The sequence below is a fragment of the Nannobrachium achirus genome, assembly GCF_963921795.1.
Source record: "Nannobrachium achirus genome assembly, chromosome: 13".
NCBI lineage: Eukaryota > Metazoa > Chordata > Actinopteri > Myctophiformes > Myctophidae > Nannobrachium > Nannobrachium achirus.
The window spans coordinates 18,531,081-18,558,394 of record NC_137833.1 but is presented as its reverse complement, the minus strand read 5'-3'; the positions used below and the strand labels follow the sequence as shown (position 1 = coordinate 18,558,394).

At 42.9% G+C, this 27,314-nt stretch overlaps 1 protein-coding gene across 1 annotated transcript in view; it reads left to right on the top strand.

Moving 5' to 3' along the window:
• dntt (deoxynucleotidyltransferase, terminal) overlaps positions 1 to 27,314 on the top strand; it is a gene marked incomplete at both ends in the record, with an annotated part of 106,457 nt that overhangs the window by 66,283 nt on the left and 12,860 nt on the right. Inside the window, 2 exons of the mRNA XM_080739782.1 lie at positions 1,833 to 2,081; positions 3,949 to 4,032. Of these exons, the coding sequence (XP_080595908.1) occupies positions 1,833 to 2,081; positions 3,949 to 4,032 (333 nt within the window). The remainder of the gene's footprint in view (positions 1 to 1,832; positions 2,082 to 3,948; positions 4,033 to 27,314) is intronic.

The following is a 27,314-nucleotide window of genomic DNA, read 5'->3' as shown; positions in this document are numbered from 1 at the left end:
AAATATACATTAACCCAAAATACTGATGATTGTGCTTCATCTCTCTCTCAACTAAGGGGTCCTTGGCCTGAAAACGTTGAAGACCCCTGGTCTATGTTTATGTACATTCATGTATAACTGAAGTTGTGAGGCTGTGTTTATTGATTTTAGTAAGAGGCCCCTCCCCTTGCCACTTCACCGTGTGATTAAGGATGAACGACAAGTCTTGGCAGTGTTCTTATTACAAGCGAACTCTGGCTTGTTTTTTTTTCTGTAAAATCGCTTGTAAATATTGGCAGTTGTTGGTAGCTTTTCTTTGGGCTTGTTTCTAATTTGCTGTTTTTCTTAATGTTTAAAACAGTGATTCTCAAACATTTTCATGTCAAGGACCCCCACAATAATATGTACAGTATTTGTCCACTGACTTTGAGAGATCGATCTTGAAAATATTTAGTGCCAGCCAGGCCTGGAATGTCATCATTTCAGGGGCAAGGCCACTTGGCCTTTGGGGTTGTCCATTTTTTAGGGCACAATTAAGGCCAAATGCCAGGGCAGGAAGGCCATCAAATAAAACAAGATTTTAGTCCATTGAAATAATTAATTGAATTTAAGGTTTAAATGTAATATGTGGAAAATCTGCTGTGGGTATTTACAATCTGATGCTCAGCCCTGCACAAATCAAAGATACTGGCTTAGTACAGTAGTAGTAGTAGTACAGTCAGCTGGGCTGGGTCATTAAGGCCACTGTGGCCTCAGGGCATGCCATTTTTTGGAGGGGCACAAGGCCAAACTGAGGGGCAATGACAGCCATGGCCTTCATGGACTCCCTGAAATTCCTGCCCTGGTGCCATCCTTTACTGTATCAGGGCAGAGGTTTAGTGTCCCCAGAGGTAGCAATAACAGTACAGTAGTTACAATTTGTTTGTGTTCTACCTATTTTTCTTTTTTTAACAAACTACCTCGGATGTCATCACGTGTCTTGTTATGTTGCCCCATGATTCATTGTGACAACGTACGGGGATATGGATCTTGTACCGTGTTTGTGCATGATTTATTGTGCCGGACTTACTGTCTGTAAAGCAAATTGCCCCTAAGGGACATTAAACTCTTATCTTACCTTTTATAGGACCTTGTAAAATGTATTAACTGTAAATGTAATGGTCATGGGTGTGTGATTCATAGAGGAGAAAAAAAGACAGAAGGCTGAGATCTGTGACTAAGGTACATATTGTGAACAGCAGACCAGAAAATGTAGGTTAATGCAAAAAAGGTACAACAATAGGTATGAACGATACAAAAGGCGGCCGCAATTAAACTAGAGATGTATTCTAGTTTTATAGAGGCCCCGATCGGGCGCAGGGGTGTCGCACCAAATTCTGGGCCCTAAGTATCTACAAGCTCACAGCGCGGGCAGCACTGAGTGCCGCGCTGCGAGCTTGTAGATCTGCTATTTTTGAAAGATTGTAAAAATTTGTGTCTATTTCAAATCTTTCTAAGGTTTTTTGAAAAACCTATGTCAGTGGTGCTCAAACCTTTTAATGTGAAGGACCCCCAAAATTACATGTATTTGGCCACGGAACCCCATCTCAAATAGCAGATTAACTTCTGGAGCCCCCAGAAGTAATATTTGAGTTACAAATGTTCGCTTAAAAAACACATACTGTATATTCAAAGATTTGCACCCATTCTCACGACCATTCTACAAGCTTGTGAGCTTGTATATCTGCTATTTTTCAATAGCTAGAGTATAAAATAATTAAGGCCCCTCCACCTTGGGCCCTAGTAACTCAGTCCCACTTTTCCCCTCCTTGTGATGCCCCTGATCAGGCATGTTCCATTTTCTCCCCCACCAGGGCATTCTGCTGTACTGTGACCATCAGGCCTCCACCTTTGATGTGAACATGCTGCCCTGTCACGCGTTCGAAGCCATGGATCACTTCCCCAAGTGCTTCCTCATCCTGCGGCTGGACGAAAGCCAGGTGGAGGGGGGTCTGCAGAGGGAGGAAGGGGACAGCAGGGGCTGGAGGGCGGTGCGAGTGGACCTGGTGTCACCGCCTAACGACCGCTACGCCTTTGCCCTCCTGGGCTGGACCGGCTCCAGGGTAAGAGAGTTTACAATGATGAACACACACACCGAACACAAGTGGCGTACAAGGCAACAAATTAAATCACAAATAGAGAATGGCTTATTGCCAAATGCTGGTTAGATTCAAATAAATGCCTTTGGCTCACACTGACTGCAGTGACAGCTCAACAACATAAACCATGTTCTCTCTTATTTGCAGAATATTGCTGTGATGGGAAAAGTACCTGAAAGCCATATTGAGTAAAAGCAGAGATGTTTTACTAGAAAATAGCTCTGGTGATGGTCAAAAAAGTGACCCTTTAGCAGGGGTTGTCACTAAAGTTTCAAAGGCACTTGCCCTTCGGGCAAGTACAACTAGGTCATAAGTAAATCGTCCTTTACAAAATGATAGGTACGATTTTAATTACCGCTCAATTTAACACTTATTTCTTTACTTTCTGGGGCTGTGTGATAATAAAAAAAATCATACTGTACCTCACTACTTCCAAATCCAAATACCTACATAGCTATGATTGAATATGTCTATGTTTTCACACTTGTTATTTAAAATGTTTAATTGGCAACAGTAAAGACAGCACATTATAGGTAAACAGTGCTCTTATTTTACATTCCACAGACCAGAAGACAGAGCACACTAGCCATGTTCAGGTGTTTAGACAGATATGTGTGTTGTGTTTATAGGCGGTTGCGTCCCCTCTCAAATGAGCATGTGCCTGTCGGGCAACCTGAAAGCAAACTTCACCTGCCCGAAAGTTTTATTTACCTGCTGGGGCAGGTGGGCAAGCCGTAGTGTCAATGCCTGCTTTAGAATATAACACATCAAAAATAATGATCTGATATTGATGAGCTTATGTACTGGAAGTTGGAGTAAATGAGGTTTGGTACAATCTTGGAGAAAATAAAACAATATCTTTGAATGCTAAAGTTTCATTCACCTACAGCTGACAAATAAGACGTTTCAGCCAATACAAATCTCCCTTCATTTCGATGAATTCGAACATACTGTATCCCCCCTCCATGGGTGATGATTGTTGCTGGCAGGGAGAGCTGCGTCTGCCGCTGCCGTCTTCCTCTGTAGCAACAATGTGCTGACAGGGCTGAATATGTTGGCAGCATTAAGAACTTGCACACTATTTTCTTTTCAAAGGAAACCTTTTTTTTTTTCTCCATTGGCTTAGAATGCCAATGTAACGAATACTTGAAGGGAGCATGGCAATATGTATGGCAGTAAAATGTAAATTCTTTCTTTAAAATAGTAGTGGAGTAAGAGTGAATGTAGATGCAAATAAACAATAAAGTGCTGTTTCTTGCTTAAGTACTTAAGTAAAGGAAGCTCATTTGTGCCAAGCACATAAGGGATAATTGTTACAGATTATACCTTAAACTAAACTATTTGTATTGAGTGCATCTTTAAGCTTAAAATTACTTAGGTTATAGCTTTTTGTATTATGTCCAACTATTTAAAATTGTACAGATTCACATTTATTGGAATAAGCTTTAAATTCAAATTAGATTAGTATAAATATATTGCGACTAGTACTGGTGGAGAGACAAGGTCATAGTAAAAATAGACTATCATCCAAAGTGAAGTTTGCTTCAGGTTAATGGGTGACATGCAGCATCTTTGATAAATAATATAACCCATCCATATACAATGACAATCCATATGCATTAACACTGCACAGAAAATAATATACAAGTATACAACAACATAAAATGTAAAAAAAAAAAAAACTGAGAATCAATAAGATCTGGTCACAGAATCCAACTCGGGTACATCCAAGAGGAACAAATGCATTAAAGACTGTGTTTCTGCTCAATGCCATTGAAACAAGTGGAAAAAGAGATTTGATTTCAGACTATTGATTCTGTTCCCCCCGCAGCAGTTCGAGAGAGACCTGAGGAGGTTTGCTAGACTTGAGAGACACATGCTGCTGGACAACCATGGTCTCTATGACAAAACCAAGGTAGAATACGCCTCTGTTAATTCACCTGTTGTCCATGAACACTGACAGCAATAAAACATAACAGTATTCTAAACCAGGGGTCTTCAACAGGGGGTCCGGGACCCCTAGGGGGTCCTCAGAGTTACAACAGGGGGCCCTCCAAATCTTCCAATCCTTTTTATATTTACAACTTGAACCCTAGCGTCAATATTCTAAGAACTGTAGCCAAAAATAGCAGATCTACAAGCTCACAACGCCTCGCGCTACGAGGCGTTGTGAGCTTGTAGATCTGCTATTTTCGGCAAAGAGGTTTGGTGTAGAGGGGAAAAAGAGCAGACTAAGTACAGAGTGAAAGGTCAAGTTTATTAGGTAATGATGGTTCAAGTGGTTAAATATCTGAAAACACAAATTGACATGAATCCAAAACACACCGATGATTGTGCTGTCAAACAATGAAACTATATGGAATCTATGAAAAGGTAGTGGGCGTCCCTGCTTCATCTGTCTCTCAACTAAGGGGTCCTTGGCCTGAAAACATTGAAGACCCCTGTTCTAAACTAAAGGGACCATACAGTGGTCTGGCTTTTGTAGTACACTGACTATGACAAGCCAGGGTACTTCATATTACTGCAGACCATTTTACAAAGCATACTGCGGTTTGTTTAATTTTCAAGAAAGCCATTGGATTCCATTAATTTCATTATGGTTTGAAAATCAACTTGAGTTATTAGGTAATCCAACACATTAAATATCAATGCATAGTTATTTTTGTGGAAGTTACACTATCACTTTATTTCAATGCATATTAAAGCATATATTGATTCTAAAAGTCTTGCCAAAGAATTTCCCCGGAGAAAAGATTGATTCAAAATTCAAACGTCCATTATTTGTTAACCAAGCAATGATGTTAAGCCAACACTGTCTCCATTGTTCAGGTACTGTAAATTCTGTAATATTTTAATGGAGAAAATGCAAACAAATACAACATTTAAAAAATACAGACATTAATGGGAAATTGGCATCACGACAAATACTATCTCCAACAGTGAGTGAAAATGATGGCTACTTTCTCACCTAAAATTACCCTCTAATGTATGAATTTGAGCTTTTCAGACACATTGTGGTGCTTAGCAGTTCATTCACAGTTCAAGCGAGGCAGATGGCAAGTGCTGAACGTGAAATCCCCTACCTTCCCTTCCGAGTGTCCTTTTCAATTACACCGCGTTCAATATTGGCTGTATATAGAATATTACACCCTGGTCTGTACTGAGCAAGAACAGAAGTAAAGAGTTTACCGCAGGAAGTTACTGCCAGCAAAACCGCTAAAGTCATTACAAAACTCCTCTTCACTTGATCCTAGAAAACCCTTCCTCCCCTGGAGACAGCTAAGAGGGAGAGAAACAAGAAAAGAGAAAGAATAAAGACAGGGAGCGCGACAAGAGAGAGGAAGGTGCATGCACTGGGCCATGGCAGCTAACAGGGGTGTCGCACCAAATTCTGGGCCCTGGGTATAAGGATTTACTGTGGGCCCCCCATGAATGCTATTGAAAAAGCCACGCTGCGAGCTTGTAGATCTGCTATTTTTGAAGTTTTTGAAGTCTTTGAATATTTCAAATCCTTCTGAGGTTTTTTGAAAAACCTATGTTTTTATGTCAATGGTGCTCAAACTTTTTCATGTGAAGGACCCCCAAAATGATATGTATTTGGCCGCAAACCTCAAAATATTTAGTTCCAGGGACCCCCAAGAAAAAAGAATTGAGTTACAAATGTTCGCTTAAAAATACATATATTCAAAGATTTGCACACATTGTCACGACTTTTCAAAAATAGCAGATCTACAAGCTCACAGGTTGTATATCTGCTATTTCTCAATAGCTGAAGTATAAAATAATTACTGGCCCCTCCACCTTGGGCCCTAGTAACTCAGTCCCACTTTTCCCCCCCTTGTGACGCCCCTGGCCATGGCAGCCAACGAGTGCAACAGCTCAATGTTTTTGTACTGCGAGCGCAATCGGGTGGGATTTGTTACAAAGTCATGCCTCCAGAGTCTGTGCTTATGAATCTGGGTGGTGAATTACCGCAGAGACCTTGTCCTTAAAGGTGACAGGACGGATTTAGCCAGAGTGTTCAAAACACCTCAGTAGGGAAATCTTGAAAACTCTGAAACAATTTTAAATTATTCCAATAAGGCAATTATGTGTCACTCAGAGTGAACAGAAGTGAAGTGTGTTACTGTTGCAAACAAAACACATTTTATTATAGCGCACTTCACTGGTTAGCACAAGGTGGGTGGGGTCTGGGTGTGCACTGTGCAGAGAGTGTAGTTTCTCTCTCTCTGTCTGTCTCTCTGTGTGTGTCTCTCTCTCAGTCAGTCAGTCAGTCAGTCAGACACACACACACACACACACACACACACACACACACACACACACACACACACACACACACACACACACACACACACACACACACACACATTAACATACACAGTACATCCCCTCACTTTAAGTGACAAAAATCTATACAGTTGCAATTGCAATATATCAAGGCAGTGTTAGGCACACACTTGTTAACTCATCTAGTGCCTTTCGCGTGATGTCACGCGATAAGTACTAGAGTACGTATAGTGCCGAATGCGTGATGTCACGCGATAAGTAATACATTACTGTAACGGCGAGTAAAAATACCTAGTACAATGGCCGACGCTCCGGAGACGAAATCCGCGCTGATTTGTCATCATCACGGCTCCACGAGCACACAATAGTCATCCCATAACATTGAGGTGGACGGCCGATCTCATCTTTAATGTCCATTATCTCAAAACAACACTTTAGAAGCGAAGATGGAGGCAGATGCTCGCTTATAAAACACATGTATAAACGCTCCTATGCAATCCAGCATGGCACCACGTAAACATGATCGGTTCCGTCGCAGGATCCGATGACGTCAGACCGGAAGTACTTCCGGTCTAGACTTCTGGCCTTCAAAATAAGACAATGGCCGTTAATGGGGCCGGGAGGGGGCACTCTGGACCCCCTAATCCGTTAATGTCCTGGGCTCTGGATGAGTTAAAATGAAAGTAATTGCCCTGGGAAGTGCAGGGTTCATTTACACATTTCTAGATGAAATAAATTACACCCACCCTTTCGTCAGCCTACAGATAGATTTAACATAAAAGTGATATGATAAAAGTTTGTATGGTAAACGAATCGACAGCGTATCTCATTAGATTTAATAACCAATTAACTATTCTCTTGCCCATGTAGCCAAACCTAATTAGGTTTGGTTTAACAACACCTTGCCTTTGTTTGGCTACACCTTTTTAATTGGCGAGAGAATAGGCAGGTACATGCTTTATTCCACAGCGTAGACTACAATTACTAGTGTTGTGTATCTATGCTATACTATACTTACTGGCAGTTGAACTGCATATCGCTATCTCTTCTACATCACTGCATTGTTAGACAGTTCTGTGCTTTCCAGTTTGATGCTTGGTGAGTAGCAAATGGTAACCCCTGAGTAGCTCAACTGTCATTTACACATGGGCTATGCTAACAGCACGTGTCAGCACCACTACACTGTCTTTGACATGAAAATCCATTGTGACACCAATTTTGACAGGCACTACTGCACAGTTACTGAGCCAAGCTTGATCTTGAATCCAAAATGTATGATTTTCCTGGATACTGGATTACCCTATTTGGTGATGTGCCTTTAATAATTGGAGCCTTCAGGAGGAGAACCAGACAAAATAATAACAACCAGAGAAGTTGTAAGATTTAACATTAATCCACACCATTTGTGTGAAAGCTACTATATTACATATTAACTCTTACTGCCACATAAGGATGTCTTAAACTGCCATCAAAGTAGCTTAATGGTAGCTTACCTTCTGTCACGAGTCGTAAAAAAAAAAAACACAGACACATGAACGACCGCTGACACCGCTCGTTCATGGCCGTGCACTACTTGAATAAATGGACAAGCCTGCTCGTTCAAAGCAGTAAAAGAGTTAAAGCACATCTCCTCATCTTGCTTTAACTGAATGAAAACACAGTAGCCTGCCCAGTTAAGAGAGTGGACATTTTGTAACTGAGGGTATCCTAGTAGCAAAGCTAAAGTGTTTCTATCAACAGCTCACATGTGTCCTTTTGGACAGCTAAACATGTAAAATGTAAACGTGCATGTTCTTTTAGATAGCAAGATATGGAACCATCGCTCACTGAGAACACGACTGCCAAGAGATTAACGCAAAAGGGACTCTGATACACAGCTCTGTGTCTGAAGGAGCCATTAATTCAGCAGGAGAAACAGTTGCGAGGGCTGACAAGATGATGACACGACTTTCGAGCAGCCCATCAATCTCGGTGACAGACATTGTTGAACCCAGTTTCCCCCTGTAGTGCGTGTTTATCCTAACCCCACAACCACTCATTGCATCCTATAAGGCAGCCCATCTCACATTTACATACACGGGTCAGGGGGGACGGGCCATTTTGAACTGGAAGAAGGAATGTTAGGAATATGGCCGGCCGGATCGACAGGGGGGGCCAGCGATGTCACCACAGTGGCCCCGTCAGCCCTTCCCTGGGGACAGAGGTCAGGTTCCAGGGATCACAGGGTGCCAGCTTTCCTGACAGATATTATACACAGCCAGCCAACTCAGATGGTGTTTACTCAAGCACAAGGGCAGAGGCAGGCATGCTGACAGTGCAGCCAACCATACAATAGGCGCTCGCGAGTACACACACACGCACAGACACACACATGTGCGCACACACATACACACCTGCAATTTTAGCATGTGATGCACTGTACTTTGATGATGTAGCAGTGCAGTTAGGTCTGGCAAGAATAAAGATGAAGGAAAACAAAGTGCCAATAGATAATCCAGTAAAATGAGGAAGACATGAGGAGATTATGTGATACTCTCTTCAATCACTGGAATAACTGGATGTGATGTAGCTCCTTTGTCCAACCGTGGCCTCTTATATGCCAAACTATATATGCATGCATGTACAGTACACACACATGCTCGCATGCACACATGCATGCAAGTACGAACGTACAAATGGACGGATGGACGGACATGCGGACGCACGCACACACTCACACACACGCACACATTCACATGCACACATTCACATCCTCATAGCAAGACGCAAAGGGCATAAATACTGAGAGTACAAAGGAACAATTACATACAGTAATATGGCATCATCATCACATCATTTTGCTGCACTAGCCACTAGCGCCAGGGCACTGCAACTTACAAACTAATGGGTGGATTGTCTTTAATCTTGCTGAGTGCATTAATGCTCCCAGGAGGATGAACCCTACAGATCTTTTTGACCCAGATGGCCTTTCCATTATTGCCACCGTCAGGCCAAACCTCCATTTGCACACAATATATCTCAAAATCTTGGATTGCCTTGAAATTGTTGTGCACATTTGTACCCAAGAATTCATAATCTAATAGACAGATTGCATGGTGAACCCTTCTGATTCTAGTAACCCCATTGTGGCCTTTCTTTCCTCTAGTGCCAGCCGTATAGCCTGATAAATCAGTCCGCACATTACCACCCCCTGTTGGTGGGTGGTGTGTAGTGTGGACTGACCCCGGAGATTCAATATTTTATTTCAGCTCGCCCGAGGAGCGGGCGAATTGAATGGGCCAATCAGGGCTGTAGACTTGGGGCACGTGGTTTGGCTTCTGGTGGATTCCCAAGGCTGGTCCGGTCCCAGCCTCCCCCCCAGCCCCCTCCCTTCAGAGCTCTTCTGCCCACGTGAGAGTCACTAGTGGACTCTGATTGGTGTCCTCTGCCCACGTGAGAGTCGCTAGTGGACTCTGATTGGTCCGTGAAAACTGTCATGGCGGCGTCAGACTCGACTCGAATTCTTTTAAGAAACTATACAATAGTGCCGTTTCATTAGGTTTTAATACCATTTTGCACTAACGTAAACATGCAATCATATAATATGTTATAAGAAATAACGTATTTTTGCAATGTCACGCCACGTCGCCGTCGGGGGCTCTAAGCGTGTGTGTGTGTGTGTGTGTGTGTGTGTGTGTGTGTGTGTGTGTGTGTGTGTGTGTGTGTGTGTGTGTGTGTGTGTGTGTGTGTGTGTGTGTGTGTGTGTGTGTGTGTGTGTGTGTGTGTGTGTGTGTGTGTGTGTGTGTGTGTGTGTGTGTGTGACGTCAATAGGCTTTAGCCCGCCCCCGCTGAAGTAGAATCTCCGTCCGAAGGATCAGACTCTTTCCCTAAACGAAGTGAAACATAGTGTGTGAAAAGTCTGACGCTTGCAGTCAGGCTACCAGCTGTAGGCCAACATTCCCACAAAAGGCAATGTAGCTTTTTAATAATGGTATTTTATTTTATTTTCCTTTCCCTTGTTCTCTATAATATGTGTTAATCCTTCAGTGAATAGACATATAACATTGTACCCCTCTCCTTTCATTGTTAGCCCCATAGTGAGAATGCAGGGCAATGTCGGTCAGTTCAAACTACTTTGGTCTAGTTGGGTAGAAGAAGCAACTCGGACTCTATGGGCCGCTAAATGGTTTTACAAACCATAAAAAGCAATTACAGTGTCTGTTGCACTGTAAACAGAAGTCAAGGATAGTGGTCACAGGGTCCTTTCCATTTATGGTGGTTAGATGCCTGCTGTTTAGCCTTCTTTTAGCCCCCTCACAACGTGTCGCTTTCACGACGCGTTGTGAGCTTGTAGATCTGCTAGTTTTCGTGCGTGGACGTCGCGTGTGTGCGCGCACTGTCACGACACACACAAACACACACACACACACACACACACACACACACACACACACACACACACACACACACACACACACACACACACACTACACAGCAAATAGCTATCGCTAGCCTAGCGTCCATTCTTCTCTGGTTCCGTGGTCCAGGGCTGGAGAAAGTTATGTCCATGGATAAAAGCTCAGACGGCTTGTTTGTAAAATACCTGCACATTATAATTGGTTAAAGAACATGGAGTTGCCGAATCTTTATACTTTTTACACCTCCAATGGCTGGTTTTAAAAAATGTTTCCGAAATGGAAACAGCAAATGCCCAGTGCCCACTGCTGACAGCTTCACTCTGTCTAGAACACGCATTACTCCGCCCCCTCCCCCCACAACGGCAGATAACCACGCCTACATTTTAGAAATCTTTTCATATCTCAAGTCTGATAAAACAAATAAAGAGGCGGGGTTTCACGCTCCTTTAAGCGACACTTATTGGTGTTGTTATGTGCCTGGCTAACCTGTTGCTACTTGCTAATCAAAGAAACTGGCAGAATAGGAGCGCTACTAACTAGTAATCAAACTGATGTTTTATAGCGAAATCGATACGTCATCGAGTCAAAACGACACTGATTTGCCGTACAGATTTTCAAACGAGCTAGCGTCTCCATTGAGAGAGTCACCAGACCCCTGAATCACCTAAACACATTTTTTAATGGGAATGGATAGCGATTCAGAGGCTGGAGCCAGGCAAATAAAAACTGGCACCGTACAACTCTACCCATACACAGGGAGAGACACGCACACTCTGGCACACACACATACTGTACGTGCCATTACTTTCCAGGCTAGTTTCAAGGTCAGCAGATAGCTTAACGGTGTTCATTCAGAGCGAGTCATTTGAGGGTGTGACCCGTTTTTCACTCACTGCTCCACATCACAGCTATAATTAAGGTAATGAAGATCAATTAACTGTCGCAGTGTCTGTGGCTGTCACCGCCTTCACAGATCGTTGTCTAGTTCCCCCTGTTTCACTCTCTCTTTGTTTTAGCCGTGGGAAGAGGAGTGGTCTTTTTCGCCCGGCATGGCGCGCAGCAGAAACCTGCGTTAATTGGCGCGACGTATGGTCTGTGGGTGGCGACGTGGCGTGATAATGACACTTTTATCTTTTCCGCAGCCGCTCTAATTGGCCGCTCGGTTTCAGCGGCTCCCTGTCTGAGCGGTGTCCAGGAAACACGGGTTAGTGATGAGGATGATGATGCCAGTGCACAACAAAATTCAGAATGTTCATTTTACTCTGATAGTGTACAAAGGTAACCAAATGGACCTGCAAGGGTCCATTTGGTACGCTCTCTGAGTTACAAATGTATAAATGAACACTGAGAGTTTTACTGTGTGTGTCTGATTAAAGGAGGGATGTCTTGTCTGAGGAGGACCAAAAGAGGGTCATTTAGAGGACTTTAATCTCGACGCGGCGGCTTCAATTGCGTCTCTCGGCGGATACACGCTGGTCTCCATCTTATTATGAAATGCTTAAAAAAAGATTAGAGAGCTCAACTCAAGCTAATGATCTCTTCCCAATTAAGGACAGGCTCGGGGGGAATCGCTGTGTCTTTGTATGTGGGGTGGACTCCGAGCAGCAAAGCAACGACTTACTGTCACGCGCAAATTAAATACTCGCCTCCCGTTCTCCGCGAGAGAAGGGCCGGAGCAACGACGCACATCCTTCTTTCTTTGCATAGACACTGAACCTCTGAAGGTGCATTCACACAGGTCGCAAAGATATTTTGTTAGAGTACAGTGCGATTACGTAGAAAGTCAATAAAAAGCCGCAAATTGGTGGTAAGTAAAGTTGTGCGGCATGAATGAAGCGAACAGGCTTCGGGAATTAATACAGCCTCTTCCTCCTATTTGCTCAAGTTTAAATATCACCGTTCTCATCTCGACAACTGCTACCAATGAGCAGGTTGTGCTGGGGTGTGAATGATGCACACTGTAAAGTGCTTTGGAGAAAGGCGCTAAATGCTCCATTTATCAGTTATTTTTGTCGTGCGATGTCACTCCTGGAAATAACTAACTTTATTTATTTATTTTCTCGAAAGGTTACTTACCGTCATCAGATAATTATAAAGGGCTTTTCACAAAGGGAGCAATTGATGAGCCTAATAATTCTTTCTCAATGACAGGTGAGCGTTCAGGTATACGGAGGCACCTCGGTTCCAACTGCCAGAAACCTTGGTGTGGTCCTGGACAGCCAGCTATCATTCAAGGCACCCATTGCATCAGTCACCCGGTCATGTAGGTTCACACTCATCCGTAGATTCAGACCCTTCCTCACCCAGGAGTCAGCCCAGCTCCTCATCCAGACATCTGTCATATCAAAACTTTACTATTGTAACTCTCTCCTCACTGGTCTTCAACCAGCCAAAATTCTCACATGTCTCCCCCCTTCTCCGCTCCCTCCACTGGCTCCCGGTTGCGGCCCGCACTGAATACAAAACACTGATTCTGACCTTCAAAGCAGCCAAAGGTACGGCTCCTCCATACCTACAAAACTTGATCAACCCCTACAACCCCACCCGTTCACTCAGATCAGCCAACACAGGGATGCTGACAGAACCCTCGCTAAAAACCCCAGGACAAAAATCCACTCGTCCTAGATAATTTGCCCTCCTGGCCCCCAAACTGTGGAATAAACTCCCTGTCACACTTAGAACTACAGACTCACTCCCTAGCTTCAGCCGTGGACTGAAGACTCACCTCTTCAGACTCCACCTAAACCCATAGCACTACTGTAACACTCCCCTTCCCTCAATGACCATACATGAAGCTAGATAGCTTTTTTTTTTTTTTTTTAGAAACATTTTTTACTGATAGGTGCGTGGTCTACCTATGTTATTGTTTTTTTTTTCTAGATTGATATTCCTGTGCTTTAGTTATATTATTGTTGATGTACTGACATATTATATTGCTTATTATATTGATACCTGCTTATTTTAAGTCGCTTTGGATTAAAAGCGTCTGCTAAATGCCTAAATTGTAAATTGGCTAATCTGACAGGCATAGCGACAATTGGGTGCGATCCTGTGACATTTTTGTGTTCACGCTAACTAACTGTGTATGTGCAGTGCAAGTCCACAGATGCAAGCGAGAACATAGGCGTTGTATTGCGCCCCGTAAAATAGCGCTTAAATTAGGCTCTTCTGTCAAACTAGGTTGGGACCAAAAAAAACTACGCTAAAAAAGAAAAGGAGGAAAAAAATCACTCCTGACTTGGCCTGCCACAGTCAGTTACACTTGAGATCAATATCGTACAACTGCCACAGCTGAATTCTAAACTGCGAGAAGGATCTTTTGTGTGTGTGTGTGTGTGTGTGTGTGTGTGTGTGTGTGTGTGTGTGTGTGTGTGTGAGTGAGTGAGTGAGTGAGTGAGTGAGTGAGTGAGTGAGTGAGTGAGTGAGTGAGTGAGTGAGTGAGTGAGTGAGTGAGTGAGTGAGTGCCTGCCTGCGCTGTGTGCATATGAGTGAATATGTGCGCACAACAGAGTGCGGTATAGCCTACAGTATCTGTGTATAGCCTGATGTATGCTTGGCCGCGCATTGTCTGGAAATGAAAATAGCTGATCTACAAACTCACAACGCATCACAGCACGACACGTTGCGAGCTTGTAGATCAAACATTTTTGGTGTGAGACACTGTCGCGCAACCAAGTATAAATCAGGCTCATGAGTGTGTGTGTTGGGGGGAGGACTGGGGTGTGTGGGTGGGTTGGAGTGTGTCCTCTGCTGTATCTCTGAAGGTTTGTGATAATTAATATGTGTGGTGGGCTTGATGAATGGGGACAGGTTGAGGGTTCCATCATTTCCCAGACAGACTGACTCTCCCTGAAGCAGGCGGGCTCCATGACCTGTCCAACACCTCTGGAAACACGCCCCTCACAGGCTTTGGGACTTGTACAGTGTGCAGTCAAATCCGGAGTGTTCATTTGACTCTGGTTTGTGGGGGAAATGTACCTGTAAGGCTCTCTGAGTCAAATGAACACTCTCAATTTTACTGTGTACCCTTGAAATTGGGTGCTGTGTGCGTGCGTGCGTGTGTGCGTGCGCACACGCACGCATTCTTGTGCCTATAATTGGGTTTTTGTGTGCATAGTATAGTTTGGGCATTATATAGCCTCAACTACATGTACTACTCAGACATAAACATGTTTATGCAAATGTGATTCACTACTGTGTGCATGTATCCCTATCGCATACCTTTGCATTGCCGCATACGTACATGCTGTGTATTACATACTGTACAGTTGGCGTGAGCATGGCGCCAAGTGCACGCGGGTCTAGTGTAGTACAGTATGTGTGTGTCTCTCAGAGGGTAATTACTCTTTGTCAGCTGTGGGAGTGTGATTAATGAGGTGCCGGTCAGAAGGCCGTGAGCGCGGATGTCCTGGTTGGGCTCCTGGACTACAGTTACTGATACGAGAGGACCATTCATAACTCTTCACCTGCCTGAGCAACATTCATATTCTCCCCCCGACGCACGCACGCACGCACGCACGCACGCACGCACGCACGCACGCACGCACACACAGGGGTGTCGCACCAAATTCTGGGCCCTGGGTACAAGGATTCACTCACATTTTGTGCTTTAACTATTGAAAAATAGCAGATATACAAGCTCACAGCGCGGCACCGAGTGCCGCGCTGCGAGCTTGTAGATCTGCTATTTTTGAAAGATCTGTGTTTCTATGTCAGTGGTGCTCAAACTTCTTCATGTGAAGGACCCCCAAAATGATATGGATTTGGCCACGGACCCTCATATATATAATATTTCGTTCCAGGGACCCCCCAGAAGCAAAATTTGTGTTACAAATATTTGCTTCAAAAATACATATTTTGTGAGCTTGTATATAGTATATATATAAATATATATATATATATATATATATATATATATATATATATATATATATATATATATATTAGGGCTGGGATGCGATTAAAAATTTTAATCTAATTAATTACAGGCTCTGTGATTAATTAATCGCAATTAATCGCATTTTAATCGCACATCGATATTTGACCCGAAAAGCATTTTTTTTAAGGAAAACACATTTTGTTGTACGAGTGAATCAACGGGTGAGTTTTTACCTTTCAGGTCGGGAACGCAGAATGCTGTTTTACCTTTCAGACCGGGAACGCAAAATGCGTTTCCTGTAGTTTTTACCCTTTTCTGGTCTCGTGGCCAATGAAATGCATCAGGAGGCGATGACGTATGCTTCCCTATGACTACCGCAAAGCATTCTGGGTTTTTCTTTCTGTTTGGGAGGGGGCTGCACTGGGAGAATCCCAGTGAAGCTTCTCATAGCGGCGAAATGGAAGACGCGTTGAGCGAAGGCAAACCGGACCCGCTGGAATTGGCATTGTTATTGTTACGTGATATGTTTGAAAACGACGACGATGATGAAGAAGTGTTTCATGGATTTCATGAGGACTGGATTACTTTTCACGGACGCACTTTGAGACGGCTAGTTTCAGAGACCAACACGTTAGCCGAACAGCTAGTCAACCCCAAACTCCAGAACAACAGATTTGCAGCTATAGAGGTAATAACACTTATAAAATGATTATGATGATATGGTTCATTAATTCACATACACAGGCGCACACACACACACGCACGCACATATAATAATAATGACAAATGTCGCTCGCCAGATTTACCGTTATATGGAGCTAACAACTAGAATTGAAATATTGAAAATGAAAGTTTTGGTGCTTGTTGTTTCTTGTCAAAGTGGTGGTCTATGGTGTAAGGCCTATGGTGTAAGGTCTCAAATATTTGCTAATTATGTTTCTATGAGCTACATAGGCTGAGAAATATATTATTTATTAGACGTTTTATAAGATTTATTACAATTTTTGAGTTTGCAGATTTCTTTTAAAAAAATTATAAAGGTCTGGACCATGACAAATAATTTCCCATGAAAGCCAAATGTGTAAGCTATCAAACAGTTTTGAAATTTTGTTTCTAGCTGCTACAGAGGCTGAGAAATAAATGTTTTAGTAGACGTTGACACCTCTGTGAAGTTTTCCATAAAATCTCAGGTTTTAGGGGTATTTTTCCAATCGGCCATAGGTTTTTAAGGCTTTTTTCCAGGCGGACTTAGGTCTAAATGGGTTAAATCTAAATTTCGCATCCACTGGGCCAAGCAAAGCGCTCTGATCGGCTTCTTCTCCCTTTGCGTTTCTTGTCTCTTCTTGGTTGGTGCGTCGCTATGATTGGTATGCCCAAAACTGAAGGTTCTGTGGTGCAAAAACTAACTGCGATTAAAATGCGTTAATTATTTTAATCGCATACATTTTCTGTAATTAATTAATTGCAATTAATCAGTTAAAGTCCCAGCCTTAATATATATATATATATATATATACACACAGTATAGTGTAAAATAATTAAGGCCCCTTCACCCTATAGTAACTCAGTCCCACTTTTCCCCCCCTTGTGACGCCCCTGCACACACACACAAACCCTCACACACACACACACACACACACACACACACACACACACACACACACACACACACACACACACACACACACACACACACACACACACACTTTAACACACTGCGACAGTACACCGTAAAATCTCCTGTGTTAATTTAACTCTGAGAGGGTACGGTCTATTTGGTACAGTGATCCAGAGTTGGTACAGTAGTAGGAGTGATGGTTTTAAACTTGACCTTATCCTTAAAGTTGCCATCCAGGTGGTGAATAGAGATACGCGTGTATTTATCAACCAAGTTGTCTGTCGTACAATGTATGAGATCAGCTCCAGCGCCTGAAAACGCATGAATGAAGAGCATGCTCCCGTTTGCTGGCTCGAGGAAGCTGATAGTCGGTATTTTGGAGCAATATTGCAGTTAAGTTAGACAACTTTCTTGGATAGAAATAAATATATTTATTGAGCATAAATATCTATTCATCATTCCCCGTAAGCATGAAATATTATAATAAATACATTATCTGCCAAATAGATATTACAGGGAATTAAATAGCAAGACCCCCTTAAGCTTAATTGTATAGAAATAGAGCCAACATGTGGATGCTGGGGTGATGGGAGCACACAATCTTCATAAAGCCAAGCCCAAAGCAGCAGGAGCAGAGCAGCAGCAAGCAGAATGAGCAGTAAGCACTGGCTGCTTCTGAGGTTCTTATTTTTCTATGTCCTTGCTCCTCTAACCTCACTCCTACAAGGTTATGTAAAGAAGGAAAGGACATTACATGAATGTAGATATTTTGCAAAATTGTAGTGCTTGTGGGGTTGATTTGAACACTCCTACAATGCGACATATAAATTGAAATTTGCACTCTTTCATACACAAATATTCATACATATGCTATATGAGTTCACAAAGAAACATTTGTGTGTGAATATGTTTTCTATTACTTCAGTTTTTTCTTCATGTTACTTCAAATTCAGATTATAGGTATACATTTCAGTGAGTTTGGTCTACAAGCTTATCTACCTTAGAAGTCCTTTCCGTCTTTACATGACAGACAGAAAGGACGCAGGATTAAGGTTTTACCTGAGATGCAGCCAGGGAGGATTAAATAGCCCGCCTCAATCAGAGTTGGCACTGCTTTGAGTTGTCTTCCTGAGCTTCACATCATTTCATTAAAATAAATCAGTGCTAACAAATTACATCCACAGCCTTTGCTTTTGATTATTATCACCTGGGCAGTCGTCGTATCCTGGTTACCGGGGGCTACAACTATGTGTTGATTACATTAAACTAGCATTTGAGCAATGCAGCAACCAGCCATGTTTGACGTTCAGTGGGAGCGGTTGCGATTTAGCTTGCACTGATACAGCCGTATCATCACCCCAGGGTTGATATAAGAGTTATCAGCCCTGTGGCTGATATCAGTAATCTTCCCCTCTGTCCTTTTTACCTCTCCTCTGACCCAGGGCAAATAAAGGCTGGGGAATGTGATCAAACGGAAAAGTGCAATAAATATGTGAGGCCCACATTAAAGTACCTGCGATGGTTTCAGCAGCGCTCAAGGCTCTTTCGACACAGCCCCCCGTTACCTTACCTTCCTCACCCCCTCTGAGCAGTGGATGAGTGGACAATAACAGGCCAATTGCTCTGGGCTTTGGGGAGTGGCGTTTCATGAAAGCTCCCCGGCTGGCATGGGCTGGCTGTGCGAGGATGGGGGCTGCCCGGAAGACCCCCCCACCACCACCTCTCAAAGAGGCGAGAGAAGGGGAGGAGAGGTTTAATTTAGCGGATGGTGGCACAGGGGGCCTCAGGGGTGTCACATTCTGCACACTCTCGCAGGCATGTGCACACGCACAAACACACAGGTACTTTATAGCAACATGCACGCGTTGACGCACATACTGTATGTGCATACAGTACACACGAGCGCATAGACGCTCAGCACCTGCATGCGCATAGTGGATTGGGGCTGTGAAAGGCATGAGCTTTGTCCTCTAAACATCCGGACTGCAAGCATGCTGTTACAGTCGGGGACCTCTCTGTAACGTTTGGAAATGAAATGACATGTAGTGGGCGGGGGAGGGCTGTTCGCTCACATTTGAAAACCCCTTTTTCTTGACCTTGACGCCACGTCTGTTCTTATGAATTTTAATTAACGTGAGTTAGATGAATAGACCCAGTGTGTTTGACAAAGTAGTGCGGCACATATTATTATTGAGGTTGTTTTCAAGGTCAGAGGCATCTCCGTTCCATTCAGCTTTGGAATATTATATTTATTATTGTATTAGTAGTAGTACAGTATTATTGCAGTAACTGTTGAAACATCTTCTGATGGTGGTAATGGCCTTGTCAAGATCACAAAGAAAAAGTATGCTACATTACTGAAAGGCACATTTAAACATCACATCAGTTCAACTTTTAGTTAGAAAGACCACACACACATACTACACATAAAACGAAATACAAAAGAAAAGCATTTATAAAATGCAGTTGTGCCAATGCCTCCTCAGGGACGACTGATATTGCACAACATGGACAGCAGCATGATAATGGATTCAATAAACACATTTATATCTTAATAGAAAATGAAACATTACAAACCAAGTCTTGTGCACTGCACCGCCTAGGGTTTTAAAGTAATACGTGCATACAGTCAGTCATTATAATTATAAGCAAACTAACCTGAAGCTTATGTGCTCTCTCTTTTTCAACTTTCCCCACAAGGGAACAGATTAAGTGCAAATACAAGAGTAGGAGAAAATTGCACGTGCTGTCAGAGTATTTTATAAATAGTTGAAACATTAAAAGAAAATCAAGACATTCACATTCAGCATGGCATCCTTAAAACTGCCTCCAGTTATAAAAGACAAAACATGCTGCCTGTATTTACACAAATACCCATGAGCGAGCGTTTTTAACAAGCACCTAATTCAATACATGCCAGTTCATTTCCCTTCCCACTGCCATTTCCATTTCAGGCATTTCGATTACATTCTTACCCACAGCGAGTACAAAAGTTGAATTAGCTTATACTCCTTTAGTCGCACAACTTTACAAGTTAGCAGTGCTCAGTATAGCAATAGATGTAACACATAACAGTGTGGGCATAGAATCCCACAGAACCAGATTGGAAATGTAGATGCTTTTTTTTGTTCCCATTTTACAATGACATAAAATGATAGGTGGCTTTTCATTGAGTGCACAAAATGGATTAGAACCTGAATCATCTGCTTGACTATTGTTGTACAGTATATGGGAGACATTCCAGCAGCGTTATACCGGTAATTGGAACACTGTGTGTGTTCTATTTTCAGAAACAGAAATGAATCTGAGCAATTACTTTCCTGTGGGCTTTCTCTGGTTCGTGGATAGTCTTTTTCATTATGGTCGTATGATGCGCCTTGCTGTTATTTTATTTCACTCAGCATAAAACGGCCCCTGTTGGCCTAAATATTTACCCAGGCAAATTGACTCAAGACACGTTTAGCGGGGCTTCTCTTTCATTTACAGTACCTACAAGTGAGCTACATATGTTCCTTGCACAAGGACACTTCACCAATAACTATGTCCCCAAAATAGATTTCCACTAATGAAATTTGGAACTGCAAGTGTCAGGCTACTCATTAACTTTCCTAATGTCCAGATTCCTAATGACAACCATTACTTAACATTTCACACACATCCTTTCTCTGTCTCTCTACAGTACCTCTCTATAGGCCTCCCTCTGTCTGTCTGTCTGTCTGTCTGTCTGTCTGTCTGTCTGTCTGTCTGTCTGTCTGTCTGACCATCTCTGTCACATAAAGTATAGTACTGTCTGGCAGAAACCTTGTCATCTTTTTATGTTTGTTTTCATAAATGAATTCCTTTTATATTTCATCGACCATGTGTCACACAAAACTAGTGAAAATAGTCAAGCTCTGAATTTTTCGCCTTGTGATGCATTGTGGGCTTATACAAGGTGTTTGTAGAGGGCCCTCATTGGCTCTCAGTGTGTGATGCCACTGCGACCATAACATCTATAACACACTCTATAACATCCGTAGAGTCAGACCCTTCCTCACCCATGAGTCAGCACACCTCCTCATCCAGACATCTGTCATATCAAAACTTTGTTGTTGATGTACTGACATATTATCTTGCTTATTATATTGATGTATTACCTGCTTATTCTAAGTCGCTTTTGATTAAAAGCGTATGCTAAATGCCTAAATTGTAAATTGACCATGCAACAAGTCGGTCTGTTTTCTTGCATTTAGGATGATCGTGTGTGATGTGATGACGTCATCACACGATAAAGTCAACTTTTTACTGAGTCGAGTCGACTTGCAAAAATCACAAGTCGTTAATGCCCCAGAAGGGTTCTATGATATAATACAGCATACAGTATATATACTTTTTATTTCATAGATTTCCTTTGATGATCGCACCATTATGGGTCTTTTCTTTGATCCGTTTTCTTTCACGATTATACATCTCGAGGAGCTGTCAATGAAAGGGGAATTAATTCAGACAGGCAAATTAGTGTGCAGATATATGGCAGATTAGATGATGCCAGGGTTTGTTTAGTGTAATGTGGATAAGTAAGGTTTCTGTGACGATGATATGACTCCGCCAAGGTTGCCTCAAAGAAGACCTACTAGACTAATTTCTGTCATCTAAAGAAGAAGAAACAAAATAATATTTCCTGATTATATATTCTCAGTCTGAAGTCATAGTGCCAGTTTGAGTCTGACTGAGCACAGTTCATCTACTCAAAACCATAAAAAATCATGAAAAGGTCATAAAAAGGCATATGAACAGTCAAACTGACTAAATATTTCTCAAGTAGCTATGGTAGATCATTGATTGTCTCCACCAGCCGAAGGCTGAGGGAGAGTATGTTTTCCCCTCCGTCCGTCCGTGCGTCCGTCCGTCCGTGTGTCCGTGTGTCCGTGTGTCCGTGTGTCCTCGCAGTTTGTGTGCAGCTAATCTCAGTCACCGTTGGCCCGATCGCTGCCAAACTGAGCACACACACTCCCTGGATGCCAATCTAGAACCTCTGCCCCACATTTTTCAAATCAGCCTCATGGTGGCGCTATAACAGGCCGATTTGTGTGGCCTGGTTGTTACCAGCTAATCTCCGGCGCCGTTGGCCCGATCGCTGCCAAACTGAGCACACACACTCCCTGGATGCTAATTCAGAACCTCTGCCCCACATTTTTTAAATCAGCCTCATGGTGGCGCTATAACAGGCCGATTTGTGTGGCCTGGTGGAGACCTGTGCTCGTTTCCCATGAAGTGGTGTGCCAGGGCCCACAAAAAAGTAATGTATTTTTTTTTTCTTTTTTCTTTTTACAACCTAGACAAATGTCTTTTCATTGTGATAAAACCTTAGTTCCATTGATCCAAAAATGCTCTAAATGCTATAAAAATGCACACATCCCATGACCACTTAACAGTATAAGTGGTAAGATGGGTGGGCCACAAACACTTTGGAGATTTTCAAGTGGGCCCTGGTACACAAAAGTTTGGGAAGATGATTAGTTATAGATAAACAGAAATGTGTGAGATGCTCTCACCCACACACAGACCACTGTTTAAAAATAGCCGATCTACAAGCTTGAATAGTGTTTTGTTTTATGACGCTTGTGAGTTTGTAGATCAGCTATCATCTGTCATATCAAAACTTTGTTGTTGATGTACTGACATATTATCTTGCTTATTATATTGATGTATTACCTGCTTATTCTAAGTCGCTTTTGATTAAAAGCGTATGCTACAAAGAACCAGCTACAACTTAATACACTCATGGCTGTGCAAAAATGTTGTACTGGACAACATCCAGAATGTTAAACATTTGACATTAATGATTTCACTACAGCATCCCTGCATAGTATAAATACACTCCTCAGAAATCATTTAGAGGCATTTTACTTCTACGTCTACTGAGCTGCTAAGCTGGAAAGTTAGACCACACACTAGAAATGTGAGGAGAACTAACTCTCATTTATTTGGGGCATTTGAACTGTCGGTACAGTGCCATAAGATTTGGGCGGAAATGCATGGGCTCAGTGGCGTAACAACATTGTGATAGGCCCTGGTGCAGATATTTGTTGTGGGCCCCCCAACCCACCCCACCCACCCCTATATACACAAGCGCAAGTGACATTTGAAATGTTTATTTATGTCCACATAAGCAGAAGTACAAGAATGTACAAAGGACATAAACAATATCATTGCAGTAAGCACTGGCGCCTAACTCTGTCCCCACTAGGGGGAGCACAAAGCTAGGAGACATTTGGCGCCGCATAGCGGCGCCGCAAAAAATTTTGTATTTCCGGTTATAAGGTCGGCCAAAATGGGTATTTTTGGGTATAAAGTCAACTAAAACGGGTTTCCTTAAGTCATTTTCGGGTGTCTTTGGGGCTGCAGGGGAGGACCTGGATATGTTGCTTGGTGCGCACCTTTTTTTTAAATAGGCCTATAAACATGACCAGGGCTCTGACATGACCAAATAAATAGAACACTAGGTCTACAATGAAAGCCTTTCAGTGCTGCACATTAAATAGACACGACCCATCCTGACTGATTGACACACAGCTGACAGGTCTCAAAGGATGATTGGACAAATTATCATTCACTCGGCACTCCACCAGCTAGGGCCTAGCCTAGGCAGCTACTCAGCACCTAAACCCATTACCGTAATACTTGTTGCGGCCGCGCAGATGCATTCCACCGCCGAACGTCATTACCGTATTACCAAGTGTGGTCGCGCAGACAGATTTTTTTTTTTTTTTTTTCCCCTCTTCCTTCATGGGCCCCTGTGTGTGTGGGCCCTGGTGCGGCTGTACCAGCTGCACCTCCATATTTACGCCACTGCATGGGCTTGATAAGCTAGGAAACAGATTTACTATTTCTTACTCTAAAGAAAAGATCTAAAAAACAGACAGTTTTATATGTCATATAAATGAAATGGTTAAATGCCGTTACAGATACAGAGACGAAACCAATAAGCTTAAGTTTGCAAATTTATTTAGCTAAAAATAATCGAACAGAACAAAGTATAGTGAAGTGTGCAGATCAGTCCTATCAGTATTGTAGTGCAAGCATGGATGTGAGAAAATGCACTTTCATGGGATAAAGGACCAAACAAACTTAAGCGTATGTTGTCTATTCATTGATGTGTTGTGGAACAGCTTTGAGATAGAGAGAGATTAAAGTTTATTTCAATACCCTTGATCACAGATACCGTCTGAAAGGGGTTTAGAGGTGAACAGGGAGAGAGAGAGAGAATTCAGGTATTTAGAAAATAAGAAAAAAATTACAACATCAACCCAGTGATTTGATAGTGTCTCACTGATACAGTGATACTGTAATCACACTAAAGAGTGGCACAGCATGAACTTCTATTCACAATAAATTGTTCCGCTAAATCTATCAGCTATTTTCTCCCTGGTTTGTGTGTGCGTTGTGTGAGGGATCAATGACACAGTAAAACCTAGAGAGCGAGCAGCTAAAGAATAGACTGTAAAAGATAAGAGAGAGGAATACCGCGAGGAATAGGAGTGACAGACGTGTGCAGATAGGGCAGAGGGAGCGTATTATGACAGCAATGATTCACAGGCTGTATAATGTCCTCTCTATACCAAGGTGAATAACATCTGGTCACATCCTTGAGTGAAACACCAGCTCCCTACTGTAACTATTTCACACTCCCCCCCCCCCCACACACACACACTCTCTCTCTCTCTCTCTCTCTCTCTCTCTCTCTCTCTCTCTCTCTCTCTCTCTCTCTCTCTGTCACCACCTTTCAACACTGCCCCCTTCCCTTTTCCCATCCTCCCATCCGCCCACGCAGGGCTTATTATCACCCTTTATTTGGTGCCGGAGTAAAGGAATGTATTTATAGATAGATAGATAGATAGATGGATAGATTGGACTGTGCCTATGTTTTGCACCAAAGAAATGGCAGGCCATTAGTATCGCGACTCAAAAATCTGCAACCTGCAATCCGTGGAATTAAAGTTTAAAATAAACAATTTAAGCACGCTCTCTGAACTGTAGGGAGCAGGAAGGAGAGGAGGAAGCGAGGAGGATAACGAAGGAGATGGAGGGAAGCCATGCAGAGAGAGAGAATGAGAGAGAGTGTGTGTGTGTGTGTGTGTGTGTGTGTGTGTGTGTGTGTGTGTGTGTGTGTGTGTGTGTGTGTGTGTGTGTGTGTGTGTGTGTGTGTGTGTGTGTGTGTGTGTGTGTGTGTGTGTGTGTGTGTGTGTGTGTGTGTGTGTTCGTGTTCTGGCTGGTGTCTGCTCACTCCAGATAAGGATCCTGCTTCATTATTGATGAAAGTGAATGGCGGAGGGCTCGGGCAGATTGGCCTGCGTTCGGCCATGTCTGGCTGTCATGTAACATTAATTGACACGGCCCTCGTGGTGACACAGGCACCCATCCATCTGTGGGCTCCCGTTTCACTTTGGTCCCATGATTTATTTATGGGACACTCGGCCGAGCATCCATTGAAGCGGTTTGAACCCCTGTTCTGCAGCAGCAGCAGTAACAGCCTGGAAAGTTTCTACTACTACTGTTGGTCGTTGTGTTTGCCTGCCGCCGGCCCTCTCGCCGACAGCATGTGGGTGATCTGTCTCTGTCTCTGAAACTCAGAGACAGAGAGGACAAAGTGTTGACCACGTCCAGTTAAAAACACTGGTGATGACCTATAAGCCAAGGCAATCAAGGGCATGGCACCCCGTACTTCCAGGACATGATCCACCCCCACACCCCTTGTTGCTCACTTAGATCAGCTAACATAGGAAGTCTGTTCGTCCGTTATATAAAGGTGTCTCCACACCAAACAAACTACTCCCAATGGCTTCAAACTGCTTCAAATTGCTCAAACTTGGCATTTAGAAGTTGGGCGACGGAACATTGCATTCAGTGCGTGCTGAATGCAATAGCATGCAACGCTATCCTGCCAGTGTTGCCAGGTTCTGCTTATTATAAGCGACTTTGGTCTTGTTTTCCTGTAAAGTCGCTAGTTGCTGTTGCTTTTGTTTGGGCTTGTTTCTGAAGTGTAGTTGCTTTTTAGTTCTGCAGCAGTAAAAAACCAAAGGCCCAATCTACCGTAGTATCCCCCACCCCTCAATTCTACCGACTCCTTGAGAAAGACAGAAAAAGACTGAGCAGACTCCAGTTCTTCATCGACGGGTCCCATCGGCTTTATCAACGGCAAGCGTATTTTGCCGACAAACTCCTGATGGCTCTCTGTTGGCAACAGGCGCTTTCTGACGGCAAATCGTTGCCGAATCTGCACGGTTAAAAGCTGCCTTAAAACACCCACATCCAGGAAGAGTGCTCATGTGCGCCTTGCGGTGACACGCTTCCTAGTTTCTTCTTTTTTCGCACTGATTTTTGACACTGCACTATTAGGTTGTTAGTGTTGGTAGTTTCTGAGTATTTTTGCTTTGTTTAACAATGACAGTGAGATACTTGTTTGCACTAACTAGCATTGACTGCTATGGTCTCTTTTGCAAGACACTTTATGTATATATACTTATATATTATTCGCCCCCTCTATTGATGCACCTTCTCTTTATTGGTACTGTACTGCTCTTGTCTTTGTTTTTGTTTTTTTCCCTCTTATCTATCTTTTCTTACGTCTCTGTAACTTTGTAAATAACTGTATACTGCTGTGCTACTTCTGGACAACTGAATTCCCCCCTTGGGATAATAAAGGTATCTATCTATCTATCTATCACCCTGGCCAAAGACTCCAAACAGACTCTTCTGCCTCCTGACTCTCAAGCTGTGGAATGACCTCATGTCCTCAGTCAGGACTGTAGAGCCATTTTACACAGCAGTCTGTTAACTCACCTAACCCCCTTGCACTCCTTATTCCTTTGTATCACATTTTTTTAAAGGCGCTAATTATACTATGTAGATGAATGTTGCTAAATTGCCTTTCTTTGCACTCTAAATGTACTTGCGTTATGTGACCATTTTCCCTTTCACTTGTTGACTGGGGTGCATGCCAATTAATGCATTTTTAAGTCGCTCTGGATAAC